Source organism: Drosophila sulfurigaster, chromosome 3 (genome assembly GCF_023558435.1).
Source record: "Drosophila sulfurigaster albostrigata strain 15112-1811.04 chromosome 3, ASM2355843v2, whole genome shotgun sequence".
Lineage (NCBI taxonomy): Eukaryota > Metazoa > Arthropoda > Insecta > Diptera > Drosophilidae > Drosophila > Drosophila sulfurigaster.
In genome coordinates, this window is record NC_084883.1 from 9533065 (window position 1) to 9553597 (window position 20533).

Consider the following 20533-nt stretch of genomic DNA (forward strand, 5'->3'; position numbering starts at 1 on the left):
TTTTATTTCAATTAAACAGAGAATTAAGGACGGTAAGGATTTGGTCAAAGCTGCCACTTGATGCACTTTGAATAGTATGTGATATTGGGAAATAATTGAGATCTTAGCTGTGTCCTGTCCCAAATTTAACATTACTAAACGAAACCAAACTTGGCGAATAAGAAACACAGAATAGAAATAAATGGTTTTTTAAATTAAATTTTGCTATAATTTCTTTAATAATAATAATATGCATTTTTTTAATTAAATGTATTGCGTAGTTTTATTTGATATTCGATACTAAAATATGACAAAAATATGTAAAAGTACGAAAGCAGATGAATATCCATATAACGAGAACACTGATTTAATTTATGTGGTGAGAAAATAGATTATGCCCTTGTCATATAAATATCTATTAAATTCTTTGTTCGGTTTTTGTATATGCTCATAACATTTAAACAAATGCAAATGAAAAATCAACAACATCGCGTAAATAGAACAATTATTAACGATCTGAGTTGCTATTGAATGTAATTAGGAATATATTGTCCGTTCAATCCATTCCTCCAACGTAAAGGTGGCAGTTTCGTTCTTTTCGGCATCTCGTTCCTTGAAAATTTCTGGAATTTATATTTTAAATACGTTAGAAAGGAATTCGAAATATAAATAAATTTCTATATATACCTATATATGTCTTAATTTTGACGGCACACATGAGGAAATCATCAAATGCAATCTTTCCGTCTCGCGATCCATAACGATGACCTAAAGCGTTCAACACACGATTATTTAGATGATAACCAGCCGATTTAAGTGCTTCACGAAGTTGAAAGCCTGAAATGCGGCCAGAGTTATCAGTATCGTATTGCTTAAAGATCGCCTTCCATTTGGCGATATCAGAAAGCAAAGCCTCAAATTCTTCGAATCCCAGTTTCCCGGACTTATCGGCATCCAACATAGCCACCATAGAACGGCAAACATCTTTGGAAAAGCCGTGCGTCTCGTCAACAATAGCTATAACAAATGCAAAGAACAATGAAAATTATGTTTATATTCCACTCATGCTGATGACTTACGTCGATTAATAGTTGGATTATTTTCTATTAGTGGCTTGCTGGACTGATCGCCCGCTCCCAGCTGATTTTCAAAGGGTGTGCCTTTAAGGAATGGCCCACAAATCAGAGCAAGCAACCCACAGGCATTGCCAGAGTCCTCTCCTCCCATGCCAGCTGCTTGAGTCTCAAATGCATTATTGGCTTGGAAGCGACTGTATTCGATTGCCTTTGGTAAATCTGGATTGTAAAAAGGTAAACTTAAAAAAACTTGTTATAATATTAATATGTATATCAAACTCACCATCCTTCATCGAGTGATCCAAGATGAGTTTCAACTCCATCCAATCAACTTCTTGATCCTTGCCAGCAATGCTGTCGAACAGTCGCCTCAAGCTGTCCTTTTGAGGATCAGTGGGCCTTGGCGAAGGAATTGCAGGTACCACCTAAAATGCACAAACATTAATAATAATCAGTTTTATTGAAATGGTTATTAACTTACATCATCTGCATGACCGCCGTAGCCAACATGATCATCGTTCTCTCTACATAAAAGTTGGTGGAAAATTTGATTTGGAAAATTGATTGATAAAATATAAGGTTTTATTAAATTGTCGGTATGTAGCTACAATATTTCTATTTAAAATAGAGCAATAGTATAATACATTTGAAAATTGTAATAATACGTACAATAAGATTAGGGCAATATGCATTTAAAGGAGGTCCGCCATTTACAGAACAGAATAAATTATAATTTATCAAATACTCAATCCATTATAAGTTGACTAGTTGTCGTTTGACATTATACTTTTTAATGCAGTAATTTACAATACTCGTTTTAGTTCAATTAAGTCGATAAAACAATAGATTGATCAAGGAAATTTTAAAATTGATCAGATTTAATGATGTGCAACTAAATATATATTTCAAAATTTGCTACCACTAAGGCATATTCAACAATAACATTTTTGGAATGTACTCTAAAACAAAAACAAGATTTCTAATTTTACACCTGTGGGCAAAATAATAGCGTATACAAACCTGCAACGCAATTAATGGTTAATTATACTAGTAATTATTCTTACATTACTGTGAGTAATGTTAAGCTAAAGTGACAAATTCAGAGAACCAAGACGGAAACTTGTTAGATATTACTCATCTTATTGCAGGTTTGACATTTTACATTACATTTACATTAACATGTTAGATTATAATCTCAGCTGCGTTTTTTTTAAGATTAGATTGGTGCAGTTAACATTTGAGTGAGCATTAATTGAAGAAATACAAACACCGTTATGTTTAGGTATTTATGAGCATGAGTTAGAAAACTTTTTTGAAATGAGCATGAGAACATGTTAGAGCCAGAATTTAATCAACATACTGCTATTTTATCTTCCCACAGGTTTATATTACTATAGAATAAGTTAGCTGTTACACATGCACACAGGTACAAACAATCAAGGTAATCACAGTACCCACCCCTCGCATATTGCATAGATAGTATAATTCAAATATTTATCGGCTGCCGAATTTTAGATCTAATATACAAACTCTTCTGCATTTGCATTGTATACGCACTCCATATTATTTTTAGTTTCGGAAAAGACTCGAATGATGAATTCGCCTTCCTCATTTGGATCGAAAGTTGACGGTACAATCAGATAATGACCCGGAGGCAGCTTAAAGCGAGCGCACACCTATTCAAATGGAATGCAAAGAATTATTAATTGATGAGATAATAATTAATATAATATATACTTCTCGTGTGTTGATAAAGTGTGGCGAGCGGCCAACTGACGATTTATATTTGAAGAAATTGATGCCCTGCGGACGATTCTGTAGATCGTGATCAGTTAGACTATAGATGGCAAAACCAATTGTTAAGCACTCCATGCCCATGTTGCGCTTCGATCTGCGATTCTTTTGCATCAGGGCCACAATCACAGTGCAGTGTCCCTCCTCATCCTCCTCATCGGGATCGACGAGTGTTATAATATACTGAGGATTATGCCAGAAAGTTTCCAAGAAGTTGCGGCAACCTCCAGCTGTCACTCCCGGTGTCCATTCGCCCTCGTACATGGACATTTCCCATTTTCGTTTGCCATTTTGTTGATAGTCATCGCTCTTTTGCGAGAATGAATCTGGTGACAGATTGCAGATCTCGACGCGATCGAAATAATTCAAAAAGTCCTGGAACGACATCCAGAACTCGCCATCACGATCGAAAGTCAATCCAATTTCCGTCTTCTGCTCCTCGGGTATGTAACGCCACTCGGGTGAACTGTCGCTCCAAGGTCCGTTCCATTCGGCTTCATTGCCCCACGGGTTACGCATACGTATCATGGGAATCTTGCCTTGACGATTTGGAGTCACAATATCAATAAGGCAAACCTGCAGATAACAATTAAAAATAAATGTATGATCAAGTTACGACAGAGTTGAAGAGCAGTAATCGCACCTTGGTGATGGAGTAAGCATGTCCGCGAATTAAGCCCTGTGGCGTTTCAGCCTCCAGCACATTGGGATCCGCTTCGATAGAGCAACCCATCATGGAACTGCGCTCCGCTCCTTTTTGCAAAATCGTGAATAGATTGTCTGGCGCCTCCTTGAGGTCATACCATTCACTGACACCGCCAGTGAAATCCTCCATAGCCTCGCAAGTAGTGCCTCCCTTAAGCGCCTCATAAGAGCCATGAAGTCTATACAAATTATAGGCATTAGGAAATGGGTTAATTCAATAACTGATTAGCAATTATACTTGGCGTAGGCTTTTTCCAAGAGAGCACTCCAGAACTCGTTCTTCTCCGCCGAATGCATATAGAGTAGCTCACCACGATATGTCGGCAGACGATCATCAATAATTACATCCACCCATTTACCTAATCAATTTAGGTTAATAAATTAGTAGTGTAAAATACTTAAACAAATTCAATAATTACCGTACTGCCAAAAGCGAAAATGAAAGATGCCCGCATAGTTTTCTTGGAAGCTTTGCTCCGGCGGAATTACGCGGAAAAAGAGATTCGATTCCTGTGTCAAATTTGCAGTGGCAGCCAAAAGCCAACAGTCTCCAAGTTCGCCCTGCTGCACATCAAATCGAGAGAAGCCCTCCACAAAGAACTGCGGATCCTCCACAATTTCCTTTAAAGTATGTATTGAGAGTTAAAAAAAATCGCATCATGTTGTATATAGATTAACTTACATGCGGACGCAGCCATTCAATGTGCCTATCAGGTCGACGCGAGAACATCAGAGATTCGTTGCTAGCGGGGAAAAGTGGATCCTCGAATAGCGAACCACTCGCCAGGCAGCCGTTCAGCAATGACTCGTAATCCTGCACATCAACATTGTGTCCCAGACCAGCATTCGTCTCACCCAGCTAAAAACGATGCACTTTCTTATTAGTATCACAAACATATGAAATTTACTATATTTGTGGAAAGGGAAAATATGAAAAATGTTGCTCTACATTTTATACAAGAAGTATACATACATATACATATAGTAAGAGAAATGTGAGATGTATCCTAAAATGTTTACACAGCCACAATCACGAACACAAACACAAAGTAATAAAGAAGGACGACAACGTGTTATCCTTGCAAAAGCAAAGTACTTACATTACCATTAAATTCAGCTACTGCATTTTGCAAGGGTCGCTTAGTTATTAAATAAAGTTTTCAATGACAAGAGTAGAGTAGAGTGTAAATGCATGATTAGAGGAGCAAAATGTAAATATGTAAGCTTTGTTCGACCGTCTGACATCTTGCAAGAGATACTGTCAACTAACGGACTACTTACGTTGCCATTCACAGTGGCTACCTCACTTTGCAAGGGTCGCTGAATTCGAATGGCAAAAGGAAAGTGTAAATGGATTGATCAGGTATTAAAATGTATGATTGTACGACTGTATGTTGTATAGAATGATGTACCCTCACTTTAGTTCGTCAATCACACTTACCACTCGCATGTTCTTGATGCTAGGCAGAACTCGTTTTGTTTCGGCCTCCTTCTTCACAAAAATTTCATTGATCACAGATCCAACAACTTCTTTGGCGGCGCCCATTGCGGCATCGCCGGCGGCATTGAGGAACTCTTGCCCCGCCTGTCTTAAGAATCCTTTGAGTTCATCCATCTTGAATTCCTATGTTGTTGGAAAATCTAAAAAAAAAAATAAAAAATCATAAGTATTAAAACTAGAGAAAGCTTTTTTGGCTTTACAAAATTTTTAATTTATCATTTTGGGACCAATATTGTAATAAACACGACACCTTGACCCCAATGGGTATTTAAGTAATGTGTTGACATCATGCGTAGATGTTAACCAAGTATATAGTCCCGTAGGAAATTATATTTTAATTATCTTGGGTGTATATATGTAAATATGTATTCATAAGTATCTGCAAGGCGTGTGTAAACTACTCAAAGTCACGCAATGAGTTGCTCTCAATTAGTATATCATTATTTACTTATATGTATCTGCAAAACTCTTAGGATAAACTATCTAATATTTATTATTTGGTTTGCAGACTTTATTTGATGAGGTTTTAGCAAATAGTTATAAAAATCAACAAGTCATAACGTTCAAAATTATTACTTTTAAACATTCATATTGATATTTCGTTTGTTTGTCGATAAATAAGTCAATTATAAGATAATTTTTTTTATCGACAGTGTAAATAAACAAAAAAAAAAGATATAATTAGATAAACAAATAGATAGATAATAAATAAACCCATTAAACCAAATGCAATTTATCAATTCCGCACACATGACAACTTAGTAAGGGCGTTCATACATAAGTAAACATCATGTTTAACGCTTGTTTTATGGATTTAGACAGTAATAAAACTGGCAATAAATGCCTTAATCGTTTTTAAACAGTCAATATTTACGATGTCAATCCTTTTCACATAAATGCAAATAATCTCTAACCATGGCATTGGATTATTTGGCAATTCTGTTAAAAAAATGAGGAGTACTATATAATTTATTTTCTTTTAAAACGAAAGACTTAAATTGAAACCGTTCTAATGTGAGTCATTAAAGATAAGAATATTAAAGTTAATAATTTGAAGTCTATCCGGAGGGCGCTGTTTGTATATAACAAAATACATATGTAGCTACCAAAATGCGGCATGATGTTTGTTACATACCAAACAGATGAACATTTTTTTAGATATTCAACTGGATGGTGACATCATTGCAAAGAACATACACACATATGAATATGTATAGACTATCTGTGTGTCATTTCAATACATTTATTTATCGTACGCTTGTAGACGGCGGCATCGAAAATAAATATACTCTATACACATTTATTTACGCACAAATTTTGTATCTTTTAATTAGCATAAACATTTAAGTTGGACGCCTGCTTTCCCTGTGCATGTGTGCAGATGTGAATTAGTTTTGTTGTGTTGCTGGCCAAGTTTATTCACTCTATAAATATTTCCTTTTGCACCTTCGTCGTCATAGAGCGAAAATATTAATTAAAGCATTAAACTACAAATTCGAATGCGAAGTTGAAACAGGTTTAATAACAATCACAAGTTCTTAGTGTTTCCACCACATGTCACAGCACACAGATACACAAATACATTGGTGTATATGAGCCAATAATAATAGACAAAGTCTATTTATAATATATAAAATATATTTGTTGATTAATATAAACCTTGTAGATTGAATAAACGATTTCCCCACTTCACGCACACTTGCAGACTATCACTTTAAAACTGACAACAATACTACGTAGTATATGCACATTTACACAAGAATACAGTTTTCTTTAATTTGGGAAGAATCAGCAACACATTCGTCATTGACGCTATGTAGTTACTCACTGAAAAGAATTTTCGAACTTTCGCTGCTGCTCAACAAAAATTGTTAATGAATTTTATACATGTAGCATGTTGCCAACTACTATGAGCAACATATGTATGTATGCATGTGTGTAATTTCTCTCATCAGCTGACAAAGTCACAACACAGAATTATCGGAAATCGATAGCACGTTGTTATACGACAGTTTGACAAATTTTTATGAGCGCCAATTTTAATTTGAATGGATAAACCAACTGCGTAGATTATTATTACTCATGATTGGTCATTAACATCTAGCGTGCTTAATATTTAATAATTTACAACAAATGCAAATAACAAATAATAAATTGTGGCTCAAGTAAATCTTGAAATCCCTTCAAGAGGTTTATATTAATTATTAGTTCATGAAATTTAGATAGCTAAGTGTATTTTCAACTTTATTATCGATAATATTAACTTGAAGATAAATCATGAAATATGAACCAACGAAGTTCGTTCCGGAGTTTTCATTCCGCAACGATCGCGCTGTGAAGAGCTGCCAACTCGGCGGAAACTACTTCCAAGAAAAATGCATCCATGAGATTAAGATACATACAACAAACTGAAGACAAGTGTGTAGGAATTTTTAATGTACACATAAATACTCTGCATTCTAAAGGTTGCGCATTTAAATTGTTTGAGCAGAATACCGTGTACAAAAGTAAAACAGATGCTCAACGATTGAAAAGATTGTTAATATTCCAAATAACAAGATGACTCCATCTGTGGTATTTTTGCCGTCACTTTGGCTAATTTCAATGATTTGTATGCTGCCATCAACGTACTCAACACAGTCTGGGATCTACGTAGACAATGGCAAAGATCAAACCGTAATGCAACGCGTGCTAAGCGATGACGACAAGATGGATGTTTCATATGAGATCCTTGAATTTCTGGGCATTGCCGATCGTCCACTGCACCATAGAAATCACGGCTTGTCGCTGCGTAAATCGGCGCCCAAATTTCTGCTGGATGTCTATCATCGCATCACGGCAGAGGAAGGACTCACTATTGACAATCATAATGATCATCGCCGCTCCAAGCGTGAGGCAGATGATAATGAGCAGAATTTCATCACAGATCTGGATAAGCGGGTAATCGATGAGAGCGATATCATTATGACATTCCTGAATAAACGCAATCACAACATGGAGGAGATGCGACATGAGCACGGCAGTCGCCTTTGGTTCGAAGTGTCCAACATTCCCAGTGACAATTATCTCATGATGGCCGAACTTCGCCTTTATCAAAATTCCAATGAGGGCAAATGGATGACGACCAACAAACAATTCACAGTCACCGTTTACGCAATAAACTCAGCCTCAGGATCGGGTCAAAACTCGCTGGAACCACTGTCCTCGGTGAATACGACAGGCGACTATATTGGCTGGTTGGAGCTGAATGTCACGGAAGCTCTGCATGAATGGTTAATTAATGTCAGAGAAAATCACGGCATCTATATTGGGGCACATGCTTTAAATAAGCCTGAACGTGAGATAAAGCTAGACGACATTGGATTGACACATCGTCGTGCCAAAGCGGACGATGAGTACCAACCCTTTATGATTGGTTTCTTCCGTGGACCTGAACTTATTAAATCAACCGCACACAGCACGCAGAAGCGAACAAAGCGCAGCACTTTGCATCAGCGTAAGAAGAAAAAGTCGGAGATGAGCAATCCCTTCATGGAGAACACGATGGAAAATACGCGCAGCTGTCAAATGCAAACACTGTACATTGACTTCAAGGATTTGGGGTGGCACGATTGGATTATTGCTCCTGAGGGTTACGGTGCCTTCTATTGCAGCGGCGAGTGCAATTTCCCATTGAATGCGCATATGAATGCCACCAATCATGCGATTGTCCAGACTCTGGTGCATCTGATGCAGCCGAAGAAGGTTCCAAAGCCATGCTGTGCTCCGACACGATTGGGAGCTCTTCCCGTCCTCTATCATCTGAACGATGAGAATGTCAACCTGAAGAAGTATAAGAATATGATTGTCAAGTCCTGCGGGTGCCATTGATTTATGCTATTTGTGTATTTATCTTTAAATGTAATAACATAGCTCTGTAATTAATTAATAACTATATACAACATGTCATTCTCTGTAATCTGCAATCTCAAATATATTTTTGTAGAAATAAACCAAAAGTATTGTACGAAACGCTGTTTTATTCATTATAAATTCAAACGAAATACTTCTTAATTGTTTAGTTGTACATAATGAAAGATACTTTTTCAAAGTTAAAAAATTATAAAAAGAAATTATATACTCTCTTATTCGTTATGTAACCAATAACTATGGAAGGCAAAAAAAATCTATTATTGTGTATCCAATAATTACGGAAGTCAAAAATATCTATTTTTGATACTCTTATTCTTTGTGTATCCAATAATTAGGAAGGCAAAAAGATTCAATATTAAGTGTCCAACGCGTTTGTCGATGAGTGAAGTTATTAGACGACCACTGAAGTATGGTAAACAAATTAAAAAATTATAAAAATAAATGATATACTCTGTTAATCTTTTCTTAATTGTTGTTGTTGTTCAATGTACATAATGAAAGGCACTTTTTCAAAGTTAAAAAAATTATAAAATGAAATGATATACTTTCTTATTCGTTATGTATCCAATAACTGCGGAAGAAATGAAGATCTGTCAATGTGTCTCATTATGAATTCAGAAGAAATGCTTCTTAATAGTTTAGTTTAATACATATATGTAATGAAAGGCACTTTGTCAACTGCGGAAGGAAAAAATATCTATTATTGTGTCTCTACTAGTTGCGGAAGCCAAAATATCCATTATTGATACTCTTATTCGTTGTGTATCCAATAATTGCGGAAGGCAAAAAGATCCATTATTAAGTGTCCAACGCGTTTGTCGATGAGTGAAGTTATTATACGACCACTGAAGTTTGCTGGATTCACATTGAATGAAGCACTCCCATAACTAAAACAAACAAAAATATTAAAAAGTTGAATATGCAATGTTAGTAAAGATGTTTCGACATGATATTTAATAAGAAGTATGCAATGTATTGTAAACGGATAAGACATTCAATATTTAATTACTTGATTTATTTTTTACTTACATAATTTCACTCACTGGAATCACGTTCCGAAAGTATTCTCGAAAGTTGATTGTGCCCTTATGGAACTCCACTCGACTTATGCTAAGCACACGATTTGGATCTGTAGTGTATAAAATCACAAATATTTGCCGAGTCGGAGTCACAAGAGGGCGAACAAACTTTCCAATTACATTCTCTATATATGCTGCATCGCTCTTTTGATAGAAATCATCAACAGTTTCTTTCGTATACAACAAAAAGAATTGTCTTTCAATGATTTGATTTTCGTTCGATGTAAAATGCTGATCGAGAATGCCTTGTTGACCAGAAAAGTACGAGTTTATATTTAGCAAAAACCATTTCTGTACTTTAACGCACGGCTTCACGCCAATTGGTGGTGGTGGTTTAAAGCCAGCAGTGACATCCTCATGATAGAACATGGTAGCCAACGCATCGACAAGAAAACGATGGTTCTCTGCCATTTTGGAGTCGATGCGCCATTTTTGTGAATCGCAGCAGTATCGCAGAAGATATTGATAGCTTCTGAAAAAATGTTGACGTGTTTTCATCACTAGATCTATGTTGGGCTTTGATGTCTGCATCCAAATCCATTCGTCTATGTAGAAATGTACTTTGGAATCATTTGACGATGGATCAGATGGCTCAATCTCGACTGTTTGATCCATGTCCAACTTGGGTGAACCTGAAATTCATAAAAGTAATTAAGAACTGTTTTAATTTGAATGTTGCTTTTGGCTTACCTGCAAATAAAGCCACAGCTAAAGGAACAGCTACCGATGCATATTTGATATTATCCCTTTGCTTGCGACAGACAAGCCAGTCCACTTCCTCGAAAATATGCTCCGTATAACTGCTGCACGGCTTCATAAACTGACGGATCACCGTGTTGGGGTGCAGATTAGTTTCGGTTGAGTACGCCGACTTGAGCCAATTACTTCCACCGTTGCGATCGATGGCACAAATGCTTGGATACAGGCCGCCTGTTAAAGCTGCCTTAGCCAAGGGCCAATTGTCAGACTTGCTATTCACATGCTGAATGCTCAAGGCACCTTGGCAGTGCACGAGGTTGGCTGCACGTAGTGCACTCAGTATTTTCGAACGTGTGAAGGTCAACTGTTCCATTAGACCATTAAGCATAAACTCATATTCAGTAGAGAGACAAAGGGGAGTCAGATTGTTTTGGAAGCGATCTTGCCACTCTTGATAAATATGCAGAAACACAAAGTGATCGGATAACTGATCTGCAGCCAAGCGATGACGCTCTTGCTTAACGCTATTCTGCATAAATATGGCGAACTTATCCCACAAAGCATCGATATCCTCATTGAACGGCAACGACAATGGGTCGTCGGAAATAAAAGAACTGACGATGGTCAAAACTGGATCCAGGCATTGCAGCAGGATGCCAAAAACCAAAGCACGTCCGAGTTGACATGGCACGGGAATGTCAACTAGTCGGAAGCCCAACCAGGTCACATCCTCAAAGTCATCCAGGACATCAATCTTCTTCAGAAACTGCACAGCCTGATGCACATGTATCAGAGGAGGCGGTGAAATTGTGTATGCCAGATATTCACTAATGATCGAATGCGGCGACAATAACTTGACAATCAAACAGATTTTGTCCAACGGCATGGTTTGCAGCGTCGGTTTGCCGATCTCCTCTAGCTGCTCGTAAGTCTCCTTGGTCATTAAACGAAAGCACTGCACTGCAGCAGAAGCTTTGAAAAAAAAATTAAAAAATTGTATAAAATAAATATAACTTTATCGTATTTGCACAAACCATCAGGGTGAAGCAGTAAAAATCGACGAAAGAGTCCGTCTTTTTGAAGCCAATCAATTTTATCCTCAGTTTCGCCGCTGGCTCCTCTGCTCCACGATCTCTTCTCGCACACAGTGTCAATTAAATATTTAAATGACACTGGTACTACCAAGGACTCTATGACGGTCGTGGCCAAAATAATCTTTAGAGTATCCGCTGGCGCTTTAAGCAATGCATCCAAATCCTCTCTTTTCATATTCTCGTGCAACAGAAAAATGGGAGAGGCATGCAGATAGCCATTTAAAAAGTGACTCAAGAGCATATAGTTTAGTTTAACCAAGTGCAAGAATGATGGCAAAATTATCAAGATGTTGCCTGGAATAGAGGAATGATAGATAATAACTTCAAAGACCATACTGAGAAAACAACAAATAAGGAAAATAAAATTGTTTATTAAAAAAGATTATTGCGAACACTTTGAAAGCTCTAGTCTAAAGAGGTATTCAAACGAGTGCAAGTCAAACTGTTTTTTATCGCCTTACGATTGTTTTGTTAGCGAGTACAAAAATATACAAAGGGGTGAGCTGCTGCAGTGATTTATTCCTTTTCGGGTTTTTATACAATCTTATTAAAAAAAAAAAACATAGAAATATAAAAGCCCTTTATTTTTTCTCCCTGAGGGGAACCTGGCAGAGAGTACTCAAAACAGAATACAGATATATTCATATATGAAAAATACACACACATTTATATTATAAATATTATTACAGGGCTGCTGCCTTAACTAAAACTATTAAAACTATTTAACAGATAACTGTACGACGAGATGATGGTAGAGGCAGGCAATCAAATTGATGAGGATATTCTCCTGTAACACTAAAGATGGTCACACCTTGGCAAGTTCCTCCAGCTGGCTTAATTGTTTCAAAATCTCCGATTTTTTTTTCACTTTATCCAATTGATCCTTGTCCAGCTTATTAGGGTTGCCCGCTTGCATTTTACTCTCAATTTGCTCAATTTCACGAATTTTCTTGCGCAATTTCTTTAGTTGCTTTGCAGTATCCACTTCATGGGATTCGGCGTTAAGCTTAAGTTCAGCATCCAGTGTATTGGCCAATGCAGCTATCTCACGGTCATTCTTAGCTTTTGGCGCTGAAGCTGTAAATTGCGCCGGTTTTATTGTTGTTGCTGTTGCTGAAGCGGGTGTTGTAACTTGTGCCGCTTTTGTCGTTGTTGTTGTACTCCTGTCCACACGCTGTTGTTTTGCCTTTTCCTTCTTTTCGTGCGCCTTTTTAAGTTCGGCCGCCACAAGCGGACACATTCCTGGCGGCACTCCAGTTTGTCTCTGGGCAACAAACTGTTTGCCTTTGCTTTCGTATAGCGGCACCTCTTCTTGAGGCACATAGCCATCCTTGACGCGCCGTGCTTTTCGCCAAGTGCCATCGGGTCGCTTAGTTGCCGGTATAAATTTTCCCTTATCACTCTCCAAATATGTGCTCATTTTTCTTATTTTTTGGTTTTAATCAAGAGCAATGCAAGTCGCGTTCTGATCAAAAAAAAAGTATGGGTTCTAATCAGCGTGACCACAAGTGCAATTTGAAATATACTATTTAGCTTTTGCAAAATATACCAATTAATCGCTTGGTAACACTGCAATTGAGATGGGGGGAATTTGTTTCACGACGTTTAATTTTTTCGTGCACATTTGAAGGGTATTTGACTAATTTGGACATACCCATACATTTTTCGAATTATTAAGGGGGATATACAAGTCAAACGTAAAGAATTAAGCAATTCTTGAAATTTAAATTTAGATTTACAGAAAATAGTTAAATTCTTTAAGACAAATGTTCACAGTATCCTTTAAACAAAGATAACTGTTTTAGTAGATATTAAAGTTTAAGTTAACTTACCTTTGGGATAATCGGACTTTGCATATAAGAGATACATGATATCAATAATACAGTCGAAGTCCACAAATTCTGCTTTCAAATTTTTTAATACGAAGCCATGAAGACCATAATTTTTGAGGACTTCAACACAGTCATCGTTCCCTCTGGCAGAAGCCGTTGATATGGCATTATCCTGGTGATTGTCGACTATATATGGGTTGGCACCCATGAAAAGCAGCAGCCGCAGATGCTTCACATTGTTCAATTGAGCCGCAATAATTAGTGCTGATTTGCCAGTCATAGAATGTTGATAGTTTACTGGAGACAATTCGTAGTTGACCGAGTAAAGAAATGGACCAATAGCCGTGTCCGTGCCGATTGCCTCGTATACTTCCAGGAATTTATCAAGATTTTCATTTTGAACATTTGTTGCTCGAAAGATTTGCGGTCTATCCTTGTAAATTTGCGGTCCTTTGTACAGTTCAGCTCCAGCAATCGAGCTATTTATGTCTTCCAAATAAAAGATTTTGGAGCCAGTCTGCTCAATTGGCGATTCTGCAGAAACCTCCGTGCCTTCGCCAAAGAAATCAAGAAATATTTTTGAATCACAACGTTGCGAGTGTAATATGATGCGTAGATTCTGATTGACAGCCAGTGCCTTTTTTAATTCGCTCAAAAGTATATCCGTATACGCGTCGTGCAGATGTACATCGCTGACCACAAAGTGGCTGATATTATTCAGATTTTTGTTCTTATTAAGTACAGAGCTGAGAAAGCATTTTGCAGTCGTAAACAGAATATGTGTCGATGAACTGCTCACGCTAAGCTGCGAGACTTCTAGGCCAATAGTCTCGCCTATGCTTTCATCCAAATAATTAGCAAATCGCTCACTGTTATTCATGGCAACAATAGTTTCCTTTTCGATGCAGATCATTTTTAAGTTTGACTTTTTAAACTCGGAGTCGTCCAATATGATTATTGGTAAAAGTAACGATTTATCCATTTGAAGATCGCCTTTAAAAACAACAACGCGATGCATGTAAATGGCTGTTAATATGTTCATGTGGCACGAAAAAGTAGAAACGTCTCCGAAAAAGTTACGGTATTTGTCCGATTTCTTTCGTGGTGCTGGTGGACTCAACACACCCATTGGAAGTTGAAGAGTCGACGCCGTTAGCAACGAATGTTCACCAACTATGTCTGCTGGTATCTGGCGTTCGTCCCTGGAATTGGTGCCTATATAAACGGTGAGAGAGTCCATTTCCATCATTGTTGATGGCGAAATGGTCAGCTTTTTTGGTTCCTCCAAAAAATGGCGGCAAGACAGCTTACAGACCTTCACGCATTTCTGCCCGCCGGATATAACGTACTGCGATCGCAGGCCTAACGATTGGGCCCATTGCATAATTACTTTGTTGTCCAATGTGCGAAATGAGCACGATAATTGTTGGCAACATCGGCGACCAGCAATAAAATACAACAATTGCTGCGGAATATACTTTTCGTGAATCACTTTATCCATATCGCGCTTTCGAATGCTGACGCCATTTAATAAAACTGACTAATGCCGTTATATTCGAACCAGCAAAAAGATTTTTCAGTATGCAATGACGGAATGGAACATTAAATTAATATGCAAGCTTGATTGCAAATCGATAACCATTCTTTATTAGAGATAACTTTGACGGTTTTATATAAATTCAGTAGTTCATATATTATTAATAATAAATGCACGTAAGCACATTGTAAACATAAATAGTGTAATACACACTTCTTATGAAAACAAAAAATGTTTAAGTACCCTATGTATCATAAACAATTTTCTGAAATTAGTTATTTTTAATAGTTTAATGATAATATCTCGGTTTCTTAAGAAAAATGTACTAATATGTACATATATCTAAAGAAATAATTTAGTATAAAATAAAGATTATAATAAGAAAAGATTTTTCAGCTCACTGTGTGTATCGATACCATCATGTAAGTTTTAATTCCAAAATTTGGACCGATAATAATTATAAGACTATATAAATAAGAAAAAATTAATAATTCTTATTTATTTTGTTCTAGCCAACTTTCCGACAACTGATTTTTTTTTAATTGCAGGTATTTCTCGGAATCTTTTTTTTTTCAAAAGTGGTCATTATATTTATATGCATGTCCTCAAGTCCTATTACAATAATAGATACTTATTGAAGTACTCAACCTCCCAATTTACGTATGCTATAATCCGAAACTCTCGTCTCCAACTTAAATGCCTGCTAGTCAATAGGCTATGACTGCGATTCCGGCAATAGTTTGGTACTTTTGTGGTAATATGAATTTAGTAGACATTGCTGCAATTAATAAACAAACTCACCTCTTTCAATAGAAAACTTTTGTTCTTTATGCTCAACATAACTGATTGTCTTCGATTAAACATCTATAATAAAGCAAAGACGAAGCCAGGAATAATAATAATAAAACTTTTTGCGATTATTCTGACATATTTGTATTTATTTTATATACACATAAGAAGGTAGGAATAGCTACAAATATTTCAGTTGAATCAAAAAAGATTCATTAGTACCAAAATGGTAATTATTGTTTTCAATTAAATCATTTAAAGAAAATTTGATTTGTCCACAGAATTTTGGGAGCCACTGCTTTGATTTGACCAAGAGTTTCCAGGTGGACAGCCATTCTGTAAAATAAAAGTGGGTGATAAGTAAAAAGCTGAACGTACAATTTGTTGTTCATATTAAGATAAAACTAACCTGCTGATCATTTGAAGAGTTATCGCCTTTATTCATTCCACTGGAGTTCTGATTATTTGAACCTTTATTTCGTCCCGAGTTGTTCATGTTACAGTTGGAATGCCCGCTGTTTTGAGCCATCCACGATAAAAAATTGCCTCCCTGAGAAGTAACTGAAAGAGTTTTTTGTTTGAAACAATGATAGTGTATAGAAGGCTTGCCTGCTGGTCCTGGTTTTGATTTTGCAGCTGATTGCCCAAAAGGCTCCACTGATTCAACGCAGCAGCAACCAAAGCAGGGTTCATCGGCAATGAGTTTAAATTAAGTCCGACGCCTAAAGGGTTGTTCATGTTTTGCCCTTGATTTGATGAGTTGGATCCTTGCGAATTTATGCCTAACGCCTGTAGGTTCGGCATGTCCAAATGTCCCCTGTTCATCCAACCGCCATTGCCTACGTTGCCATTGTGCGGCTGATTCATGCCGTGAAAATTGTTCTGCCTATTATTATTATAGGGTATAACACCGTCTTGGCGATGGTTCATGTTCCCGCCACTATTGTGATTGCTACTGTTCGCGTAACCCCCGCCGCCCATATTTGCGCCAAAATTATTGCCACCCATTCCGTAGCCACCACTGCCAATGTTGCTGTGACTATTGCCGATTGCAGTATTATCACTTCCATGTGCATTGTGTTGTTGGTTATTACCTCTGTGGTGTCCGCTTCGCCCAGAGTTCATGTGATTCCCCTGATGGTACGAATGCATGCCGAAATTGTTGCCCGCATTGTAACTGTAATTTTGTCCTTGATGGCTTCGGTTCTGTTCGGCTTTGGGCGCAGCATTTGATACGTGAACCGATACGCCTGTTTTAAAAAGCAAACTTGTGATATAACATGAATACACAAATTTGTAATTGATTTACATACCTTTTATTATATGATCTTCTCCGCAGAGAGATTGAGCAACGTCTGGATCGAGAAATGTGACAAAGCTGAACGCTCGAAACGGGCGAGGAATAAACACATCTGTGACCTCGCCAAATTTTGAAAAGTAATCCCTCAGATCATCTGAGTTTATATCCTCCGTGCAACGACCAACAAATACCTTGCACGGCACTTGATGACCCATGCCCTTAAAAAATTAAAAAATTTTAATTTACAAATCGATTCACATTCCAATTTATTATTTGACAACACCTTTGAATTGGGAACTTTCACTTCACACCATCGACCATCGATGAGATGCCGATTGGAGAGTACTCTCATCTGTGCTTCATATGAGCCGAATCGTACGAATCCAAAGCCCTTCGACTGCCCGGACTTGACATCTTTTTTAATCTGCGCCATAAGCACTTCGCCATAAGTCTCAAAATACTCTCGTAAACTGTCTTCGGTTGTTTTCCATGCAAGGCCCAACACAATAAGATCGGTGCATCGTAATCGGGTTTCAATGCGTTTTGTTTTTGCCGTTGAATTTTCCAAGTTATCATCGCTTTTTCGTTTGTTCTCTACGGGAGGCAATATGGGTCGGTAAGCTGCACTATCGATGATCTCTGTCGCATCAGAGCTTCTGAAATTTGGTATACCTTTTGGAAACACACAAAAATAGATATCTTCGCCCCAACCCGATTCAGCACTCGGTGGAAACAGACGTCCCTCATTTGAGCGTACACCACGAACAGCTTGTGTATCTATATTCCTGTATTTCAGTCCACAAGAGCCAGGAAACTGTGCTTGAAGTGTAGACAATAGCAAAGTGCCATCCTCTTCAGCTGGAAGTTCGATGGGCTCATCACCCTCCTCCTCTGATACTTGCACGAAGTCCATTTGGTTCTTTTATCCAAATTCTATAAATTTTAGCATATATATTACAATTAAAATATGTTCAGATTTAAAATCTATAGTGTTTATTTTGTCTAAAATCATTCAATCAATTAAAGAAACGCTCTGATATACTCAAAATACAGTCCCATTGTATAATAATCTCTTTTAACAATTAATGCACTCACTCATTGGGCAAGATTGCGCACACAAAACATGTTAGATAAAAAAACAGAAATGTTTAATTTAGTAATTGAAATATTTAAATAACTCAAGAATGATATATGGATGCTTTATTGAAATAATTTCCCAATGATTTAGAAACTATAACGCATACATTTTAATAATTTTGTCAACACAAATGAAAGAAACCCAAATATGCAGCATGTTTATAACTGGTAGTTCAGGATAGTTTTCAAAATAAATAATCTTTTCAGATTAGCCACAATTTAATTATTTAAATAGTTAAAATATCTTTTTTATTTTAAGAATATTAATGCTGAATTATCCTTCTATCAGTTCATGAACATTATATTTTGGTAATTTTTTAAGAGATACTAAGTAATTTAGCTCTCGATTTCGACTGGTTTTATACACAAGTTTATTTACACACACAATATTCAAAGATGTATACACATACACACACATACGCAAATACATATACACATACATATACTCATTCTCATGTAGATATCTTTCAAAAACAAATTCATTCCATAATCGTGTACCTGATCGAAGCTTATAAACGTAGTATGCGACTTTCATTAATAAAAGACTTCATCCAAAATTAGCCCAACTATGACCAAACATTAAACTTATGGTTAAAAATATACATTCATCAATTGGCATTCAGTGTTAAGTATGTTTTGTCACATGTAGTTAAAAACTATTATAATTATGTCGAGTTGCCTAAATACACTAAATTTGAATTGGACGCAATTTGCGCAAACGCAAATTTGGCCGATAACTGCGCAGAATTGGCCGATAGGTGCGCACAACAAGATAAGTATGGTTAATCTTCATTGATTTTTGTTGCAAGGATATATATTATTAATCTGCGAGCATTGTCCGATGTTTATTTTATATCTATTACTTATCGATCGATATATGTGTGTATATGTGTACCCATTGAAAATGGTTTAATAAAAAACTGTATAATGCAGAATATTCAATATGTTTGTATCATATTATCCATATATGTATACGCTGCAAAGAATAGGACGACTACTACAAGGACTCTGGTCCTTAAATACAGAATATATTAAACGAAAAGAGACAACTACTGACGCTCAACACATTTTGGGCGCTTTAAACATAAAAATTGTAATGAATAATAACGCTAAATACAATTATTGTCCTACATAATGACTTTTTTGTATATTAGAATTCTTTTTATATTTTCCTATTAGTAAATACTTATATATATGTATGCAGATGTACATAAACATACGATGCATCAATAATTCGTAGTTACATACGTAAATATGTAATCACACACACACATGCACTGACACACATACATAAGAATGTAAATGCATGCCTTGAAAGAATCGCATTAAGAATACGATTTGACACGTTTTTACATACAAATCAATAGTGATCTAATATGTATGCATGCAGGCATGAGTAGAAACATATATGTATGTACGTACATACATACGTACATTCTGCATGAACATGAATTATTATACCTAAAAGAAAAATTAAGTTGATTGATAGGCGATTTGGGGGTCTCCTAAAAGGTTATACAACAATTCTTACACTATTAATAAGGGGTTAGTTGTAACACTACAGATGTAATGCCTTCAATAAATGTATGTATGTTTTTCTTTAACAGCTCACACACGTAATATTTTATGTTGTATGTATATTTCCTTTATACGCTCGCTCTCTCACAAGATTCACACACAGTCAGAACCAGAATTCGAAGTCACTTTTCTTTACACGCTCGATTCGCTCGACACAACACACGCTAGGTCAATATGCACATCCACTTTTTTTAATAAGTGCGTAATAAATATAAAGAATATTTACAATTTCGCTTTTATTAAATTTGTTTTCGTAAAGTACACCATTTCTCCCTGCAAAAATTCGTGACAAAATTTTCTGTATGTATAATTGAGTCAGTGTTACCACAATCTGTATTTCAAAATATACCATTTTGCTACAAACCAAGTACGGTATACATATACTATAAAATGAAAAATTTGGTTACACTGTGATTAGAGAAGGGATGATATTAAATTGTTGAGAAACACCAACATTTAATTTTAAAAAATTTTGTACTGATTATCCTATGTTACAAAAGCAATGCAAAGCTAATGCGCAT

The 20533-nt window shown here is 36.4% G+C and overlaps 5 protein-coding genes across 11 annotated transcripts; 1 reads left to right on the forward strand and 4 right to left on the reverse strand.

Annotated features, from left to right (window-relative positions):
• Positions 1-226: 226 nt before the first annotated feature.
• On the reverse strand, positions 227-6987 carry LOC133843672 (calpain-A). 3 transcript variants are annotated; one of them, XM_062277319.1, is made up of 13 exons: positions 6884-6987; positions 4996-5195; positions 4237-4413; positions 3974-4175; positions 3793-3913; positions 3493-3733; positions 2793-3425; positions 2613-2731; positions 1537-1579; positions 1339-1480; positions 1059-1274; positions 667-996; positions 227-602 (listed from the first exon to the last, which is right to left on the reverse strand). In XM_062277319.1, exons 2-13 carry the CDS (start codon positions 5167-5169, stop codon positions 517-519), a joined length of 2484 nt encoding a protein of 827 aa, XP_062133303.1. In that variant the 5' UTR covers positions 5170-5195; positions 6884-6987; the 3' UTR covers positions 227-516. The 3 variants fall into 3 exon arrangements, with proteins under 3 accessions (XP_062133303.1, XP_062133304.1, XP_062133302.1); XM_062277320.1 differs by lacking the exon at positions 6884-6987 and adding an exon at positions 6715-6877 and having other exon boundaries at positions 4996-5178; XM_062277318.1 differs by lacking the exon at positions 6884-6987 and adding an exon at positions 6715-6877.
• A 442-nt stretch (positions 6988-7429) lies between these two features.
• LOC133843675 (protein 60A) lies at positions 7430-9065 on the forward strand. Its single transcript, XM_062277322.1, has one exon. It carries the CDS (start codon positions 7615-7617, stop codon positions 8923-8925), a length of 1311 nt encoding a protein of 436 aa, XP_062133306.1. The 5' UTR covers positions 7430-7614; the 3' UTR covers positions 8926-9065.
• Positions 9066-9439: 374 nt separating this feature from the next.
• On the reverse strand, positions 9440-15233 carry LOC133843670 (benign gonial cell neoplasm protein). Its single transcript, XM_062277315.1, has 5 exons — positions 13672-15233; positions 11780-12133; positions 10737-11717; positions 9997-10678; positions 9440-9854 (listed from the first exon to the last, which is right to left on the reverse strand). Exons 1-5 carry the CDS (start codon positions 15170-15172, stop codon positions 9719-9721), a joined length of 3654 nt encoding a protein of 1217 aa, XP_062133299.1. The 5' UTR covers positions 15173-15233; the 3' UTR covers positions 9440-9718.
• LOC133843676 (partner of Y14 and mago) lies at positions 12339-13341 on the reverse strand. The gene has a single exon (XM_062277323.1). The coding sequence runs from the start codon at positions 13257-13259 to the stop codon at positions 12645-12647; it is 615 nt and encodes a 204-aa protein (XP_062133307.1). The 5' UTR covers positions 13260-13341; the 3' UTR covers positions 12339-12644.
• Positions 15234-16116: 883 nt separating the features above from the next.
• LOC133845838 (TAR DNA-binding protein 43) lies at positions 16117-20348 on the reverse strand. 5 transcript variants are annotated; one of them, XM_062280419.1, is made up of 7 exons: positions 19966-20336; positions 17970-18230; positions 17581-17891; positions 17311-17515; positions 16607-17247; positions 16407-16547; positions 16117-16333 (listed from the first exon to the last, which is right to left on the reverse strand). In XM_062280419.1, the coding sequence occupies exons 2-7, from the start codon at positions 18208-18210 to the stop codon at positions 16253-16255; spliced, it is 1620 nt and encodes a 539-aa protein (XP_062136403.1). In that variant the 5' UTR covers positions 18211-18230; positions 19966-20336; the 3' UTR covers positions 16117-16252. The 5 variants fall into 5 exon arrangements, with proteins under 5 accessions (XP_062136403.1, XP_062136402.1, XP_062136401.1 ...); XM_062280418.1 differs by having other exon boundaries at positions 17581-18230; positions 20239-20348; XM_062280417.1 differs by having other exon boundaries at positions 17581-18230; positions 20051-20338.
• Positions 20349-20533: the final 185 nt, after the last annotated feature.

Excerpts from the sequence above, each read along its gene's own strand:
- LOC133843672 (XM_062277319.1), bottom strand. The coding sequence starts at position 5,169 with ATGGATGAACTCAAAGGATTCTTAAGACAGGCGGGGCAAGAGTTCCTC. Across the intron at positions 1,580-2,612 it reads GAAACTAAAAATAATATGGA|AGAGAACGATGATCATGTTG; the intron begins GTGCGTATACAA and ends ACTTTTATGTAG. Across the intron at positions 603-666 it reads CAAAATTAAGACATATATAG|AAATTTTCAAGGAACGAGAT; the intron begins GTATATATAGAA and ends TATAAATTCCAG.
- LOC133843675 (XM_062277322.1), top strand. The coding sequence starts at position 7,615 with ATGACTCCATCTGTGGTATTTTTGCCGTCACTTTGGCTAATTTCAATG.
- LOC133843676 (XM_062277323.1), bottom strand. The coding sequence starts at position 13,259 with ATGAGCACATATTTGGAGAGTGATAAGGGAAAATTTATACCGGCAACT.
- LOC133843670 (XM_062277315.1), bottom strand. The coding sequence starts at position 15,172 with ATGGATAAAGTGATTCACGAAAAGTATATTCCGCAGCAATTGTTGTAT. Across the intron at positions 11,718-11,779 it reads TTTACTGCTTCACCCTGATG|CTTCTGCTGCAGTGCAGTGC; the intron begins GTTTGTGCAAAT and ends TTTTTTTCAAAG. Across the intron at positions 9,855-9,996 it reads ATTCCAGTGAGTGAAATTAT|TTATGGGAGTGCTTCATTCA; the intron begins GTAAGTAAAAAA and ends TGTTTGTTTTAG.
- LOC133845838 (XM_062280418.1), bottom strand. The coding sequence starts at position 18,210 with ATGGACTTCGTGCAAGTATCAGAGGAGGAGGGTGATGAGCCCATCGAA. Across the intron at positions 16,548-16,606 it reads ATCAAAACCAGGACCAGCAG|GGAGGCAATTTTTTATCGTG; the intron begins GCAAGCCTTCTA and ends GTTACTTCTCAG. Across the intron at positions 16,334-16,406 it reads ACTCTTCAAATGATCAGCAG|AATGGCTGTCCACCTGGAAA; the intron begins GTTAGTTTTATC and ends TTTATTTTACAG.